Consider the following 16,500-nt stretch of genomic DNA (forward strand, 5'->3'; position numbering starts at 1 on the left):
AACATCAAGAGGCCGGGAGTTTGGCCTTGTGGTAGAGCGCTTGCCTAGCATGCATGAAGACACGGGTTCAATTCGTCGGTACCACATAAATATAAAAAGTTGGAAATGGTGCTGTGGCTCAAGTGGTAGGGCTCTAACCTTGAAAAAGCCCAAGGACAGTGCTCCGGCCCTGAGTTCAAGCCCCTGGACCGGCAAAAACAAAAACAAAACAACAACAACAAAAAACCACTAATTACCCATCAAAAAGCTGGAAGTGGAGTTCAAGTGGTAGAGTGCTTGCCTACCATGCAGGAAGCCGTGGGTTCGATTCCTCAGTACCGTATAAACAGAAAAAGCCAGAAGTGATGCTAGGGCTCAAGTGGTAGAGCACTAACCTTGAGCACAGAGAGGTTCAGGGACCTTGCCCAGGCACCAGGACTTGCAAAGGAAGAGAGGGAGCAAAAGAAAGAAGGAGGAAGGAAGAGAAGAAAGAAGAAAGAAAGGGGAAAAAAGGATGAAAGGCAAAAGAAAGGAAAAGCTCAGTGGTAGAGAGGTTGCCTACAATGTGTAAGTCCCTAGTTCACACTAAGGAGTGAGGCTAGAAAAATGGCAATAGCAAGTATCAGCGAAGGTATAGATCAACTAGAACATTTATATGTTGCTAGTAGAAATGTGTATCTGCCAGGTGCTGGTGGTTCACACCTATAATCCTAGCCATTCAGGAGACAGATCTTGAGGATCCTGGTTTGAAGCCAGCCCAGGTAAGTAAATCCATGCAGCTCTTTTCTCCAATTAACCACCAGAAAACTGGAAGTGGAACTGTAGTTCAAAGTGGTAGAGCAAAAACCTCAGGGACAATGCTCAGGTCCTAAGTTCAAGTCCCATGACCACCACCACCAACAAAAATGTATATATATATATATATATATATATATATATATATATATATATATATATTTGAGTATAGCTTACTGGCAGAACACTTGCCTAGCATGGATCAGACACCCTGAATTTGATACCCTGTACTGCAAAAAAAGAAATGTATGTCTATACAACTGCTTATGAAAACCATCAGAGTTGGCAGAATCTGTTATTGATGGACATAAACATATCCTCTGACAGAACCATTTCATGCCTAACAGAAACACATATGTAGGCACAATAACATTCATAGAAGCATTCATTCAAAATTCCAATTAAGGCCCAGGCCCTGGTGGTTTACACATTAATCCTAGCTACTCAGGGGACTGAGATCTGAGGATCATGTTTCAAAACCAGCCTGGCCAAGGAAACCTGTGAGACTCTCCAATTAACAACCCCCCATCAAAAAAAAAAAGAAGTGGAGCTGTGGCTCAAAGTGGTAGAGCATAAGCCTTCAGCACAGAAGTGCAGGTATAGCACCTAAGCCCTGCATTTAAGCGCCATGACTGATAAAAACGGTGCCCAACTAAGCTGGGCACCAGTGCCTCAGATGTCATCCTAGTTACTTGGGAGACTAAGTTCAAAGTCAGCCTGTGCAGGAAAGTCTATGAAACTCTTATCTCCAATAAACTAACAAAAATAGCTATATAGATACATATATTTGTAAGATGAAGAAGAATATTGAGACCCAAGGGGCCAGGAGTGTAGCGTACTGGTAGAGTGCTTGCCTAGCATACATCAAGCCCGAATTTGATTCCTCAGCACCATATACACAGAAAAAGCTGACTCCAGAAAGCCCACGGACAGTACTCGGATCCTGTGTTCAAGCCCCAGGACTGGCAAAAAAAAAAGTCTTAAAGCCTAGTGCTGGTGGTTCATTCCTGTAATCCTAGCCACTTAGAAGCTGAGATATGAGGATCAAGGTTCAAAGCCAACCTGGGAAGGAAAGTCCAAGAGACCTTTATCTCCAATGAAGTGCCAAAAAAGCTAGAAGTAAAGCTCAAATGGTAGAACACTAGCATTGAGCAAAACAGGCTCAGGGACCTTAGTTCAAGCCCCAGGACTGGCAAACACAAAAAAAGGTCTATCTTGTTGACAGAGTTTTGAAGGATGCTGAAGAGAAAAAAAGTGGCAATGACTTTGAGGTTAGAGTGTGGAGAGATGTATTAGCATCTGCACTGACACAAACAAATTCCCAGAATGAGGACAGCAAAGCCACTGACGCTAGCCTCTTCCCTCAGAGGCATGCCCAGTCCACCCACTTCATCCAGGATGGGCATTAAAGTCTGTGAGACTCTTATCTCCAACTAATCACCAAAAAGCTGAAAGTGGAGCTGCTGTGGCTCAAGTGGTAGAGTCTCAGCCTTGATCAAGCAAAAAGAGAGAGAGAGTTCAAGCCCCAGGACCAGTTCAGTCAGACACACATTGTAGACAGATCCTGAAGAACATAGGTGATGAGGTTTTCACCACCTCCTGGTTCTACTGATTCAAGCTTTGTGGGAGTGCACAGGAGTGTTAGGCCCAGGCCCTAGGCCTGAGAGCCCTGCACACAGAGAGTTAAGAGCTCAGGCCATCTGCAGTGGGTGGGAACTGTCATCAGAGCCCTGATAGTCCTGGCTGCCTATCTCCTCCACTGCAGCTGTGGGGCAGACAGGTTGTCCTGGCAGGGAGGGAGGTGAGGGCCTGGCTGATGGCGGGAAGGATTGGCTGGGAGGACTGGCAGCAAGGCAGGGACACCCAGACTTCCTGGGAATCCTTTCACATCCAATAGCTGGAAGTGGAAACCAGAGAAGTCATGGCTCCAGACTGAACACTGCAACTATTCTCACTCATATTTGTCTCAGCAGTATGTTAGGGACACACTGTCTTCATGGGTGTGAGAGTAACCATACACGCCATGGCTACAGGCCCCTTGGGGGAGACCAGTGGAAAAACCTGCTGTAAAGCCAGAAGCGAAGCCTGGCACTTATTGAGCTCTTGCTGTATGTGAACCAGGTTCTATATTAGAACTTTCTACCTCTCTGGTTAAAATTTCTATTTGAGCCCTTTTTTTCTGATAATGAAACTATGATTTCAAAAATTAGGGTCAAGGGCCAAAGCAACTACTCAGCTGGTAGCAATAAGGGCCAGACTCTGACAAACTCAAAGCTTTTATTTATTTATTTATTTATGCCAGTCTTGGGGCCTAAACTCAGGGCCTAGGCACTGTCTCTGAGCTTCTTTTGCTCAAGGTTAGCAACTTGAGCCACAGTGCCACTTCCAGCTTTTTCTGTTTATGTGGTACTGCGGAATTGAACAGACCCAGGGCTCCATGAACGCTAGACAAGCATTTGACCACTAAGCCACATTTCCAGCCCACAAAGCTGTTATTTCCCCCTAACTCCTCTCTTCAGTCTATCATAAGCAAATGATCTAGAAAATAAACAAGAACTCCAAAAGGCAACTCCTGCACTGTGAAGGCAGAAGCTCTAGTTCAAGCTCATGTCATCCTGGGATTTCAGAACAAGGGAACGGCCATCAGCTGGGTGGCTCACAAACTGCACAATGTGGAAGAAAGGGTAAGGTATTTTTAGTGGGTCTTAGCTGGACAGCAAGGAGGCTTGAGGAAACCAGTGGCTCACCACTTGTGAAACTAAGGAACGTAAAAATGGTAGTTCAAGGCCAATCCAGGCAGAAAATCTCAAAGACCCTCTGCTTAATCCACAGCTGAGCATGGTGACATTCTCTGAACACTTCCCACGATGAGGCCTGAAAGGATGCTAGATATGGAAATGCAGCAGACAAGATACCCACTCAACAGACTACTTAGGAACAAACAGGAATTAAATGAATTTGGTGATGAGGAAGATGGTAAGGGATGATATCAAGTGTCAGAAGTGTCACAGACTAAGCCTGGCGTGGTGGCTCACACTTGTAATCCTAGCTACTCAGGAGGCTGAGATCTGAGGATGGAGGTTCAAAGCCAGCTCAGGCACTAAAGTCCATGAGACTGTTATTTCCAATTAACCACCAGAAAACCGGACATGGTGCTATGGCACAAGGGGTATGGCAATAGCCTTAAGCTGAAAAGCTCAGGGACAGTGCCCAGGCCCAGAGTGCAAGTCCCATTACCATTACCGACCAAAAAAAAAATTTTTTTTCACAAACTAGTCAAGATGAACCTGAGCTGGAATAAACAAGTAACCATCAGCAGTTATTTCTGATAGCTCCTGAAGTTCAAAACACCTCCCCCAGCCATCATTTGTCAGATGGACAGTTCTTAGGATATTTTTATAGGTTTGTTGTTATTGTGTTGGGAACTGAGCCCAGGGCCTCCTGCAACTAAACATGTGCTCTAGTCCTGAGCTATACCTCAACCCTTCAGCTTTCTTTCTCTTTTCTCACACCTGCTAACTACTTGATCCCCATCTTGCTATGTCTTGCTTTGGATCGCCTGCATCTAAAACACTACAAAAGAGCAAGCATCTTACAAAGCTTCTCGAAGTTTTTGGTTTCAGATGAGTTCTGCTGCTAACTGTGCTGTGAAACCATTAAATGATTCTCACTATATTATTGGGCTTTTATCTTTGTATAAAACTGCTAACTTCAGGGCCGGGAGTTTGGCCTAGTGGTTAAAGTGCAAACAAACAAAGAAAACTGCTAACTTCATAAACTGTAATAAATAAGTAATTTAATTACTAGGATCTGCTTTGTTTTGTTGCTGCTGCTGTTTTTTTTTTTTTTTTTTTTTTTTTTGCCAGTCCTGGGCTTGAGCTCAGGGCCTGAGCACTGTCCTTGGACTTTCTCAAGGCTAGAACTCTACCACTTGAGCCTCAGCACCACTTCCAGCTTTTTTTCTATGTATGTGGTACCAAGGAATTGAACCCGGGTCTTCGTGCATGCTAGGCAAGCACTCTACCACTAGGCCAAGCTCCCGGCCCCAGTTGTTGTTGTTTTGTGTGTGTGTGTGTCCCAGTACTGGGGGATGAACTCAAGGCCTGGGTGCTGTCATTGAGCTTTTTTTTTGTTCATGGGTAATACTCTACCACTTGAGCTACAGCTCCATTTGTGACTTTTTTTTTTTTTTTTTTAGTTAATTAGAGAGAAGAGTCTTACAGGATTTTCTGCATGGGCTAGCTTCAAACCACAATTCTCAGATCTCAAGGCCTTGAGCAGCTAAGATTACAGGCATGAGCCGCTGGTACCTGGCTAGGATCTGTTTTTAGTTGGGTATGCTGTGTATTTGTACTGTGTTGTGTACTGTACACACAGGCATTGTACATATGTCATTTGTATGTATGTTTTGCAGGTATGTGGGTCCTTCTGTGGGTGTTTGCTGTTGCCTTTCTTTTCCTTTTAGGACATGCATTTTCTGATATTGGGAATTGAACTCTGAGGCTTTTGATGATTTTCTTCCCCTTTCTGGGTCCCTTGTCTTATATAAATTGAGCATTTGAAATGCACGATTTTGAATGGTCTTTGCATAGGAGACCATTCTTAACTCTATTATTCACCATATGGTTTCTTTGTTTGCTCTGGTTGTTGGGGATTGAACCCAAGGCCTTGAACATGCGAAGCACACATGCCCTACCATTAAGCTACACTCAGCCTACCACATGGTTGAAGGGTCTCTGAAGAAGATATGAATAAGAGTAAAGAGTTTAAAGCTGCTATGGCAGGAATCAGAGTCAGACTTCAGGGGGGAAACGGCCTAGTTTTGGTTATGGAAGAAACTGGGGGCTGGGAATGAAGCTTAGTGATAAGAGTGCTTGCCTAGCATGCATGAAGTCCTGGGTTCAATTCCTCGGTACCAGAAAAAAAAAAACAAAACAGAAGTGGTGCTGTAGCTCGAATGGTAGTGTACTAGTCTTGAGTAAAAGAGGCTCAAGAACAGTGCCCAGTTTCCAGAACAAAGAGAGAGAGAAAGAGAGAGAGAGAGAGAGAGAAAGAGAGAGAGAGAGAGAGAGAGAGAGAGAGAGAGAGAGAGAGAGAGAGAGAGAAACTCTGTGAGAAATGAAGAAAGAAAAGGATATAAGAAAGAAAGAGAATGGGGCCGGGAGTTTGGCCTAGTGGTTAAAGTGCTTGCCTAGCATGCATGAAGACCCGGGTTCGATTCCTCAGTACCACATACATAGAAAAAAGCCGGAAGTGGTGCTGAGGCTCAAGTGGTAGAGCTCTAGCCTTGAGAAAGTACAAGGACAGTGCTCAGGCCCTGAGCTCAAGCCCAGGACTGGCAAAAAAAAAAAAAAAAAAGAAAGAAAGAGAAAAACCAAGCCCAAGGACCTAGATGGTATCACCCACCATGGTGTTGGGTCAAAGTTTCCATATAATTTGCACAAAAGGAATAGGACTATCATTCTAATTCCTTTGGGGTGCTAGAAAAGCAGAGGAATGGAAGAGCAGCCATCCAAGAACTGGCGGGAAAGTGGTCTCAAGTTCTGCTCTGACCACTGCAGGCTCTTGATAAGCAGAAGGTGCTGGGTCCCCACCCTGATAGCATAATGTCCCCACGTATCAGAGCTTTCAGCCTACCCCACCCAGAGCCAGACTCTTCTCCAGCCCACACCCTGATCACAGGGGTCCCCACACCCCCAGCCTGGAAGCTATCCCCACAGGACCTCTGGCTGACCAAGATATCCCTGTGCTCTACCTCCATGGGTTCTGCCCATGCTCAGAAGTCTAGGCAGTGTAGTAAGTGGCATGAAGCTGGGCCCTTACTCTGGGGCAGTTGAGTGTCTGGGAGACCTCTGAGTAGAGGTGACCTGGGGAAAGGATACAGGACAGGAAAGGGGGTCAGGAGGAGGCAGGAGCAGATGTAATGATTCCTCCCCTGGCTAGAGCACGTGGGTGATGTGATGACGCTTTCTCACCCACGTGTTTCTCACTTGATTCTTACAACATGGTGAGATATGTATCACCACCCAAGCTCAGAAAAGTGTAACTTGCCCCCAATCACAGAGATAGTGAGTGAGACAGAGGAAAGGAGGGAAGGAAACCGGCATCATTCTGTAAGAACTGGGCTTTAGGAGCTTGAGATGATTGTTCATAGAATCCTCATAATCATCATATGAGACAGGTATTAATAGCTCCCATGTTATATTTGAGGAAGTTGAGGCTAAGTGAACTTGGTCCAAAGTCACAAAAGTGGATGCATTGAGCTGAGACTGTCATTCAGGACCTGTCACTGATATGCTGACATACCTGGGCTATTTCAACAGTTCTAAGCAGCTGTGTGTGCACACACACATGTGTATATAAACATGTACATGTATGTGTGCCAGTAGTGGGACTTGAACTCAGGGCGTGGGCACTCTACCACATGAACCATTGCTCTCATTTCTGTTTTGTTTTGGCTTTTTTGGTGGTTAATTAAAGAGTCCACAGACTTTCCTACTGTGATTCTCAGATCTCAACCTCCCGAGCATCAAGGATTACAGACGTGAATCACCAGCTCCCGGCTCCAAGCTACTCAAGCATTTAATAGAATCCTGGTTTGGTGGCACATGCCTATAACCCCAGGAGACTGAGGCAAGAGAATTGGGAGTTCAAGGCCACAGTAGACTACATAGAAAGATCCTCCCTTTAAAAATAACAGAGTGCCAGGTGCTCACGCCTATAATCCTAGCTACTCAGGAGGCTGAAATTTGAGGATCAAGGTTCAAAGCCAGCCCAGGCACCAAAGAACCTGAGACTCTTACCTCCAATTAACCACTAGAAATGGGAAATATGGCTGTGGCTCAAGGCATAGGGCAGTAGCTTTGAGCAGACTGACCAAAAAAAAAAAAAGTGGACTTAGTAGCTTGGTGGTAGAATGTGGTAGAGTGCTTGTTTAGCATGCATGAAGCCCTGGATTTGATTCCTCAGTACCAAAGAAACAGAAAAAGCTGGAAGTGGTTCTGTAATTCAAGTGGTAGAATGCTAGCATTGAGAAAAAAGAAGCTCAGGGACAGGGGCCAGGAGTTTGGCCTAGTGGTGTAGTGCTTCTCTAGCATGCACAAAGACCTGGGTTTGATTCCTTGGTACCACATATGCAGAAAAAGCCGGAAGTGGTGCTATGGCTTAAGTGGTAGAGCACTAGTCTTGAGGAAAGCCCAAAGACAAGTGCTCAGGCTCTGAGTTCATGCCCCAGGACTGGCAAAAAAAGGAGGAGGAGGAGGAGGGGAAGAAGAAGAGGGGGAGGAAGCAGCAGTAGCAGCTCGGAGCCAGTGCCCAGGTCCTGAGTTTGAGGAGGGAAAAAAAAAAAACAAAAAAAAGAAGAGTAGGGGGAGGGAAACGGGTACCAAGACATGTGAAAGGGTATCAATGTATGTGAATTAATGCACCTTCTATCTGGCAAATATCATGTAACCCTTTTACTAATTACAATTAAAAAAAAAAAAGAAGAGTATTCAGATATCCAACAACAGCAGGGACCTTCAGTGGGTCCTTATTTGTAATATTTGGGGAAATAACTTGTTTGAACTTCTGTGAGTCAGCATTAGCACTGTGTAAAAGTGCTTTAGCAGCAGGAAATAACCTAATTTTCATAACTCACTATTCTCACTATTCCTATCTACAAAGAACAGGGAAGATCCAGCTACGTCTGGATCTTCCCTGGGAGAGCTGTAGCTTTGTTTCTCCCTCCAGTCCTTTATATTATGCTCCAGTTGAGGTCAATCAACATGAATATTGACTCTGTCAAGTAGTTAAGTATCTGGCTATAGACACATTGGTGAATAAATCAGGCTCTCTTGATTATTGGCATAATGTAAAGGATCACACTAACAGCTCAGTAAAGCAGTTTTTTAGCATGTACATGGCTCTGAGTTTTGATGCCCAGCACCAACCATATACATCACAATCACAATCACATAAATCAACCATCTATAATGGGGATTCTAAATAGAAAAACTCTCCTGTAGAAGAAGAGAAAAGAGCTGAGTAGATAAGGAAGGAGAGAGGCTTATGCTAAGCAGAGTAGAAGCATGTACCATGGTGCCATGGCAGAAGGAAAACAAATTTCCTCCTACTCCCTATCCTAGTCTAGTTTGCCCCTGCTGAAAAGAGGCAGAGACCAGGGCTAGGAATAAAGAGAAAAAGCCGGAAGTGATGCTGTGGCTCAAGTGGTGGAGTGCTAGCCTTGAGCAAAAGAAGCTCAGGGACAGTGCCCAGGCCCTGAGTTCAAGCCCCAAGATTGGCACACAATAAGAAGAAGAAAATAAGAATGGGAAATACAATGGATTTGCCTGGCACACATGAGAGCCTGAAATTTGGTCACCAGTACCATATAAGCAAACAAAAAACATAACATGGCTTGGGTACCAGTAATTCACACCTGTAATTCCTGGCTATTCAAGAGGCTAAGCAGCCAGGTTGGGCAAACACATCCAAGAAATTTCATCTCCAAGGAAACCAGCAAAACATGGGCTGCAGACATGGTTCCAGTGGTAGAGAACACCAGCCATGAGCCAGAAAGCTGATGAAATATGAGGCTCTGGGTTCAAACAGCAGTACCAATAGCAAAACACAAAAGGCAACAGAGAGAGGAGCCAGCAACCCTAGCTCCATGAAATCCAGCAGGGGAAGGGTTAAGAGGGAGGGCCTTCTAGAAGCTCAGGAAAAATGCCCCACCCAGGGGAGGAACCAGTGGGTTAAAAGGCAAGCAGCTTGAGTGGAGAGAAAGAGACAAGACTGGACTTCCTCCTTCCATCTAAGGGCCTCTCCAGTCTCTAGCTCCATCTCCAGGTAAGTGCTCCCCTCTGGGTCTTATCAGTGTGCTTGCTGGTCTGACCACAGGAAGCATTGCTCCAGGATGTTACCTCTGGCTTACTTTGTTTTGCAGAGGCTTCATTAGGTCAATGCCTTACTAAGCCACTTGTGCTGATTACACATTAGAATCCAACAGATGCTAGCCTGGGAGGGAGTGGAGGAGTAGGGAGGGGGGAAGTTGTTTTCCCAACCTTGCCCTATCCTGTTCCCAGCCTCTGACTTTCCATAACCACCATGCTCCCAAAGCCTGCTTCCCTAGTCTCCTACAGGACTCTGGCTGGGATATCATCATATACTGTAAGTTTGTGATGAGACACTACAGTATAGATGATGTACTAGTCTGGGTACCCCCTGCTCTGGAGCCTGAAGAGGAGGGCAGGGGAGATGCTGCAAGCCCATGGGCTCATCACACAGACTGTCACTGCCTGAGGACTGCTGGAGCACTTGGGAATGGCAAGGAAACCGTTACCATTACTGAGTTTAGTAATGGTAACGGTTCTTTTGCTGTTTCTGAAAACGTGCCAGGAAGAGCTCAGGACCCTGGAGCCGATCTCTGAGAAGCAGGGGACCTTCAGTTTAACTTGGGGATAGGGATGAGGGAACAGATACATTTTTGTTCTCCTATTCTAAAGAAATAAAGATGAGAACCAGAATATGTGTTTCGTAACTTTATTAGCACCCAAGATTGGGAAGATGGATGGGATTGAAGGGATCAGGGCCCTGGGGGAACAGGGCAGTAGCCCTATCTTACTCAAGAAACATGTGGTTTAGGCTGGGTGCCCAAGGCTCGTGCCTGTAATTCTTGCTATTCAGGCAGCTGAAATCTGAGGACCAAGGTTGAAAGCTAGCCCGGGCAGACAAATCTAAGAGATTCATCTCCAATTAACCAGCAAAAAGCCAAAAGTAAAGGTGTGGCTTAAGTTGTAGAACAGCAGTGTTGAGGAAAACAAAACAAAACAAAACATATTAAATAAGAGTGTGAGGCCGGGCCGGGAGTTTGGCCTAGTGGTTGAGTGCTTGCCTAGCATGCACGAAGACCCGGGTTCGATTCCTCAGTACCATATATATGGAAAAAAGCTGGAAGTGGTGCTAAGGCTCAAGTGGTAGAGCTCTGGCCTTGAGAAAGTCCAAGGACAGTGCTCAGGCCCTGAGCCCAAGCCCAAGATTGGCAAAAAAAAAAAAAAAAAAAAAAAAAAAAAAAGAGTGTGAGGCCCAGAGCTCAAGCCTAAGTACTGGCACACACCCCAGAAAGAAATGTTTTAGGGCCAGGAGTTTGGCCTAGTGGTAGAATGCTTGCCTAGCATGCACAAAGACCCGAGTTCAATTCCTTAATACCACATACATAGAAAAAAGCCAGAAGTGGTGCTGAGGCTCAAGTGGTAGAGCTCTAGCCTTGAGAAAGTCCAAGGACAGTGCTCAGGCCCTGAGCTCAAGCCTAGAACTGGCAAGAAAAGAAAAGAAAAATGTTTTATACCACTTCAAGGTGAAGGGACTGAAGGAAGAAGAGAAAGATTTCTTCCTTACTAACAATCACCATCTCGTGGCAAGACTCTGGGCCCAATGTGACCTGTAGAATGGAGGAAATGCCTCCACTGTGGGCCCAACGTCTGAGACCTAGGTAGTTGGGAGCCCAGGCAGAGGAAAACACAGGAACTTCACTAAGGCAGGCTCTTCCCCTCAAAGAAGACATTGCTGGGACTGTGCACACTCAGAAAGCCAGGCCAAACAGAGGCTAGTCAGTGTCCACATTCCTCATCAGGCCCTGCAGCCTGTTACATTTTGTGATTCCTGCAAGCCGCTGGAGTTGGGATGCCGGGAGAGGGGCAACAGAAGGTGTTCACTTGAGGAGTTTCACGGAGAGGGAGATGTGAACGTCACAGAGGAAGATATCCATGAGGTCCTGGCTTACCTCATGTGCAATCTGGGAGATCAGTTGGCCCTTTTTACCAATCAGGATTCTCTGAAGTGGGTAAAAGAGAGGGATATGGTCCTCAGAGTTTCCAAGCAAGAGGGAAGCACCCTGTGAGCCCAGTCTTTGTCTCTCCTCCAAGCCTAGCTTCACTTACCATATGTGATTCTTTGAGTACCAGAAGGTTCTGTTGGATCACCAGTTCCCCACTTGGTCCTTCCTCCCATAACACTGTCTTCTGTACAGGAAGACATTACAACTAGTCAGGCAGGCCCATCACTTTGACTCCTGTACTGTTCTGGGTTCCAGCCTTGGGTAGAGGCCCCAGATCTCTTGTTCTCTTCCCATACCTGTTGCACACTGTAGGGGACCTCTTCTGGTAGATACTCTAGGAGCTTCTCTCGAATTTTGTTGGCACAGATCTCTTCAGGTGTCTGGTTAGTAAGGACTTCACTATGGTATTCCCAGGGCCCTGGCTGGGCCTGAGACAAGAGATATTGCTGTGGGAACAAAGGGACAACCTTAATCAGGGCTTCTCTACTTCTAGGAGAAATCTGAGTCATATCTTAACTTGGCAGAAACTAAGTGCTCCAGCCAAAGCTAACCTTTAGTGTGTTCACATCCACCTGGCTTAGGGCGGACAACATGAAGATCTCCTGGAAATGGGGCCAACCAATCCTCTGCATCGTCCCCACAGACTGTGTGTTTGAGCCTGAGTCCTTAGCTGCTGGGCTGGGGCAATAGGTGCCAGGATATGAGTGGAAGGCCCGCTTCATACTGAGCTGCTTGCCGTTGACTGTGCCTTCAGTGAGGGCTGCTGTGAGCTCCAGGAGTATTGACTTCTGCTTCAAGCAATCTACCTGGGCATGGGAGGAGCAAAGTGCACGGCTAGCAAGTCAGAGACCTTGAAAGGAAACACAGGGCTCCCTCAGGTGGTCAGTGCTTACCTTGTTCAAGACAAGGACACTTGGGATCTGGGAGAACCGGGTCAAGCACTGGAGCACCTGGGGGCTGAGCTGATTCCGAGTCCACTTATCTGAGACATCCACAAGAACTACAACTAGAAGATGGCAGGGCAGGCAGAAGAACAAGGATACAACCAAATCTTTCTTCTGAGCCACAAAAATTGTAATAATATGAGTTCTGACCAGACCTCACCCCCTCCCAAAGTACCAGGAATGAAAGGCCCCATAAATTGGGCTTAAGATTCTAATCGCAAGCCTAACCAAGATCAGCAGATTCCATGCTCTTCCACGGATCTTCCAACAAAGAACTCTCCAGATGGTGCCTGTGGGATAGACATATACCAGTGAAGAAGATCTTATGACTGACAAATATATATATATATATATATATGACTGATATATTTTTGATGAGCAGTGGAATGTGGTAAGAGGGTTTGTCATGATGGACTCTCCCCCCACTCTCATCAATACTTCTACCACTTGTTTCCTTAGCTATTACCTTTTCTGTTTAACAGGACTGATAATGCCAGGTGTGTCAAGTAGAATCTAAAAAGAGAAAGACATACCTAGATAAAAACATTATGGCCAGGAACCAATGGCTCAAGCATGTAATCCTACCTACTGAGGAGGCTTAGATATGAGGACTGCAGTTCAAAGCCAGCCCAGGCAGAAAACTCCCTGTGAGACTCCTATCTAATTAACCACTCAAAAACTGGAAGTGGCACTGTGGTTCAAGTGGTAGAGTGCTAGCCTTGAAAATAAGAGACTCAGGGACAGCGCTCAGGCCCTGAGTTCAAGCACCACAACCAACAAACAGACAAACAAACATGACTAGAGAGAAAGTGAGGTCACCTTTTTTTTTTCCTTTTTATGGTGCTGAGGATCAAATCCAAGGCTTCATCTACATTGGGTAAGCGTTTAATCAATGAGCTGTGCCTTGGACAGGCTATCTTTAATGGCAGCTCTCTGCCCTCTCCTTATAGCTAAGCTGTTACTGACTTTAGGTTTTTTTTTTTTTTTTTTGCCAGTCCTGAGCTTGAGCTCAGGGCCTGAGCACTGTCCTTGGACTTTCTCAAGGTCAGAGCTCTACCACTTGAGCCTAGCACCAATTCCGGCTTTTTTCTATGTATGTGGTACCAAGGAATCAAACCTGGGTCTTCGTGCATGGTAGGCAAGCACTTTAACCACTAGGCCAAACTCCCAGCCCTGACTTTAGGTTTTTTACTCATCAGCATTGTATTAATTCTAGATGGGATCCCATAGAAAGATGATAACTGTGGTATTGGTGGCTAGGTACTAGTAGCTCACACCTGTAATCCTAGTTACTCAGAAGGGAAAGCACCTAAGCCCTGAGTTCAAGCCCAAGTGTTGTTGAACACCCATGCACATGTACACACACACACACACAAAAACAAACAAGAAGGAAAGTAGTCAAGGATATAGTAAAGAGGAAATGATACTCCAGACTAGACAGAACTACAGGTAAGTGAATGTAAGCATTGTTTTCTTTCTTTCTTTCTTTCTTTCTTTCTTTCTTTCTCTTTCGTGGGACTTGAACTCAGGGCCTAGGCCCTGTTCCTGTCCTTGAGCTACTCAGCTCAAGGCTAGCACTCTACCACAGCACTACTTCTGGTTTCCTGGCAGTTAATTGAAGATAGGAGTCTCACAGACTTTCATGCCCAGGCTGGCTTTGAATCATGATCCTCAGAACTCAGCCTCCTGTATAGTGTGAGCCACTGGTGCCCAGCAAACATCATTTTCTTTAAGCTTAATGTCAAGGAAGATATACCCTCTGTCCCATTTTCAGAGTTCCCTTGTTAGATACCTACCACCTGGGCCTCTTTCTCTGTGATGACACCCAGAGCTTGGCAGCGAGTGGTGTGAACTTTCTTGGACACAGGGAATACCTGCCAGGAACAAAGTAGTACCAGTGAGATCCCAGATCCCTCCAGAACCATCCCTCCAGAACCAACCTCCAGCAAGAAGTGAAAGATGAAAAAGGGCATTGGGGGGACGGGGGTAAAGATGTGCCATACATTTCTGCCCAGCAGCTGGTTGGAGAGCGTTGACTTCCCTGCATTTGGGGCTCCCAGGAGGACAACTCGCAGGACCCGGGAATTCTCAGGCATGTCAGGGGAATGAACCAAACGCTGATCCTGCTCATCTGTGTTTGAATGGGGAGAGGAATCTGAACTTACTGTCAGATGCTCTGACTTACCCACCACCAAGAAAATAAAGGCACAGGGCAGGAGTGTGGCCTAGTGGTAGAGTGCTTGCCTAGCATGCACGAAGCCCTGGGTTCGATTCCTGGGTACATAGAAAAAGGCAGAAGTGGTGCCCTAGCCTTGAGAAAGCCCAAGGTCAGTGTCCAAGCCCTGAGTTCAAGCCCCAGGACTGACAAAACCAAAGACAAAACACCACCAACAAGAACAACAAGAATCTAACAGACTTTCCTGCCCAGACTGACTTTGAACCTCGATCTACAGATCTGCTAAAACCACGCCAGACACAGGAAAACCAATCAGATCAGTCCTGTAATGCCAGCATTTGGGAGGCTGAGGTAGGATCTCAAGTTCGAGGCCAGCCTGGGCTACGAAGTAAGATCTGCTTTAAAACAACAACCAACCAACAAAGCCTATACGCAGCCCTTTACCTTTACACATCGACACGGCTGGGACGCGATGAGTCAGGGAACTGTCAGGCTGAGGGACTCCGAGGAAGTGGTCCAGGGCTGAGCCTTGGCCACAACGGTGAGAGGCGGGAGCCAAGCGGGCACCGGAGAAAGTAGTGTCCACAATACAAGACACCCACCTCCTCTGACAACCTAGAAGGGATCGGATCGGGGCCGCCCATTGCTTTGCAGAGTCAGGACACTGCTTCCAGACCCCCAGGACCCCTCGACCCAGCCCAACAGCGAACCGGCCGGGGGCAGCCATTACGGCAGCAAAGCACCTTGGGAGTCCAGCAGGAACACATCTGATTGGACCGTGAGGCGGGAAAACCATCGAGTACAAGACAGCTAGAACGGTCGGAACGGAACCAACGCAGACTCACGGGATATCGGAGGTGTCCGGACGCCGGAGCCGCCGGAGAGTCTCCGCGAGCTTCGGCTTAACCCTGCGGTCTGTTTTCTTCTGCCAACGTTTTGTCCAAAATGCCCTTCCTGGCCTGTCGCTCTCAGGCTCGGCGGCAGAAATCCTCCTGCTCCTCCTGGGGTCTGGCTGCGCTCCGAAGGAGAAACCCACGTGGGCAGCGGGGTGGGGGGCAGTGGGCATGGGAAAGGGCGCTGTGCCTTCCTTTGTTTTGTCCTCAGCCTCGTGCATTCAGGGTCCTTTGATGCCGCGTTCCTGAGTTTTTTCGTTGTTGTTTTTGTTTTTTGCCACTCCTGGGGCGCCGTCCTTGGGTTTTCTCAAGGCTAGCACTCTACCACTTGACTCACGATTCCCGATTTTGTGTGTGTGTGTAATGTGGTACCCAGGGATCGAGCCCAGGTCTTCATGCATGCTAGGCAAGCACTCTACCGCTAGGCCACAATCCTGGCCCTTTTCTTTCTTTCTTCTTTTTTTCCTTTTTGGAGGGGGGGAGACGTGGGGCTTGAACTCTGGGCCTGGGCGCTATCCCTGAGCTCTTCAGCTCAAGGCTACCGCCCTACCCCTGGAGCCACAACCCCACTTCCTGCTTGTAGTGATTCATTAGAGATAAGAGTCTCTTGGTCTTTGGTGCCCGGGCTGGCTTTGAACCAAGATCCTCAGATCTCGGCCTCCTGAGTAGCTAGGATTACAGGCCTGAGCCAGATATGCCCTGCTCCCTCCTTTTATTTTTCGAGACAGTTTCTTGCCATGTAACTTAGTGTGGAACCTGAGATCCTACTGCCTCATCTATCTCTAAACTTTAACTAGAGGAAAGAGGAGGTAAAAACCATAGCTGTCTCTATATAAAAATTTATCTGCTTGGGCTGGGAGTTTGACCTAGTGGTAGAGTGCTTGCCTAGCATGCACG

General features: G+C 46.7%; 1 protein-coding gene across 2 annotated transcripts; it reads right to left on the reverse strand.

Moving 5' to 3' along the window:
• Positions 1-10,828: 10,828 nt before the first annotated feature.
• On the reverse strand, positions 10,829-15,437 carry Eral1 (Era like 12S mitochondrial rRNA chaperone 1). 2 transcript variants are annotated; one of them, XM_090350572.1, is made up of 10 exons: positions 15,155-15,437; positions 14,538-14,665; positions 14,331-14,408; positions 13,001-13,047; positions 12,763-12,824; positions 12,484-12,596; positions 12,142-12,396; positions 11,887-12,036; positions 11,694-11,774; positions 10,829-11,587 (listed from the first exon to the last, which is right to left on the reverse strand). In XM_090350572.1, exons 1-10 carry the CDS (start codon positions 15,435-15,437, stop codon positions 11,465-11,467), a joined length of 1,320 nt encoding a protein of 439 aa, XP_090206698.1. In that variant the 3' UTR covers positions 10,829-11,464. The 2 variants fall into 2 exon arrangements, with proteins under 2 accessions (XP_090206698.1, XP_090206699.1); XM_090350573.1 differs by having other exon boundaries at positions 14,538-14,689; positions 15,155-15,195.
• Between the last annotated feature and the right edge of the window lie 1,063 nt (positions 15,438-16,500).

The sequence above is a fragment of the Megascapheus bottae genome, chromosome 17 (genome assembly GCF_031878675.1).
Source record: "Megascapheus bottae isolate mThoBot1 chromosome 17, mThoBot2.hap1, whole genome shotgun sequence".
NCBI classification, from domain to species: domain Eukaryota; kingdom Metazoa; phylum Chordata; class Mammalia; order Rodentia; family Geomyidae; genus Megascapheus; species Megascapheus bottae.

Excerpts from the sequence above, each read along its gene's own strand:
- Eral1 (XM_090350572.1), bottom strand. The coding sequence starts at position 15,437 with ATGGCTGCCCCCGGCCGGTTCGCTGTTGGGCTGGGTCGAGGGGTCCTG. Across the intron at positions 11,775-11,886 it reads TCCCCTACAGTGTGCAACAG|AAGACAGTGTTATGGGAGGA; the intron begins GTATGGGAAGAG and ends CTTCCTGTACAG. Across the intron at positions 11,588-11,693 it reads TACTCAAAGAATCACATATG|AGAATCCTGATTGGTAAAAA; the intron begins GTAAGTGAAGCT and ends TACCCACTTCAG.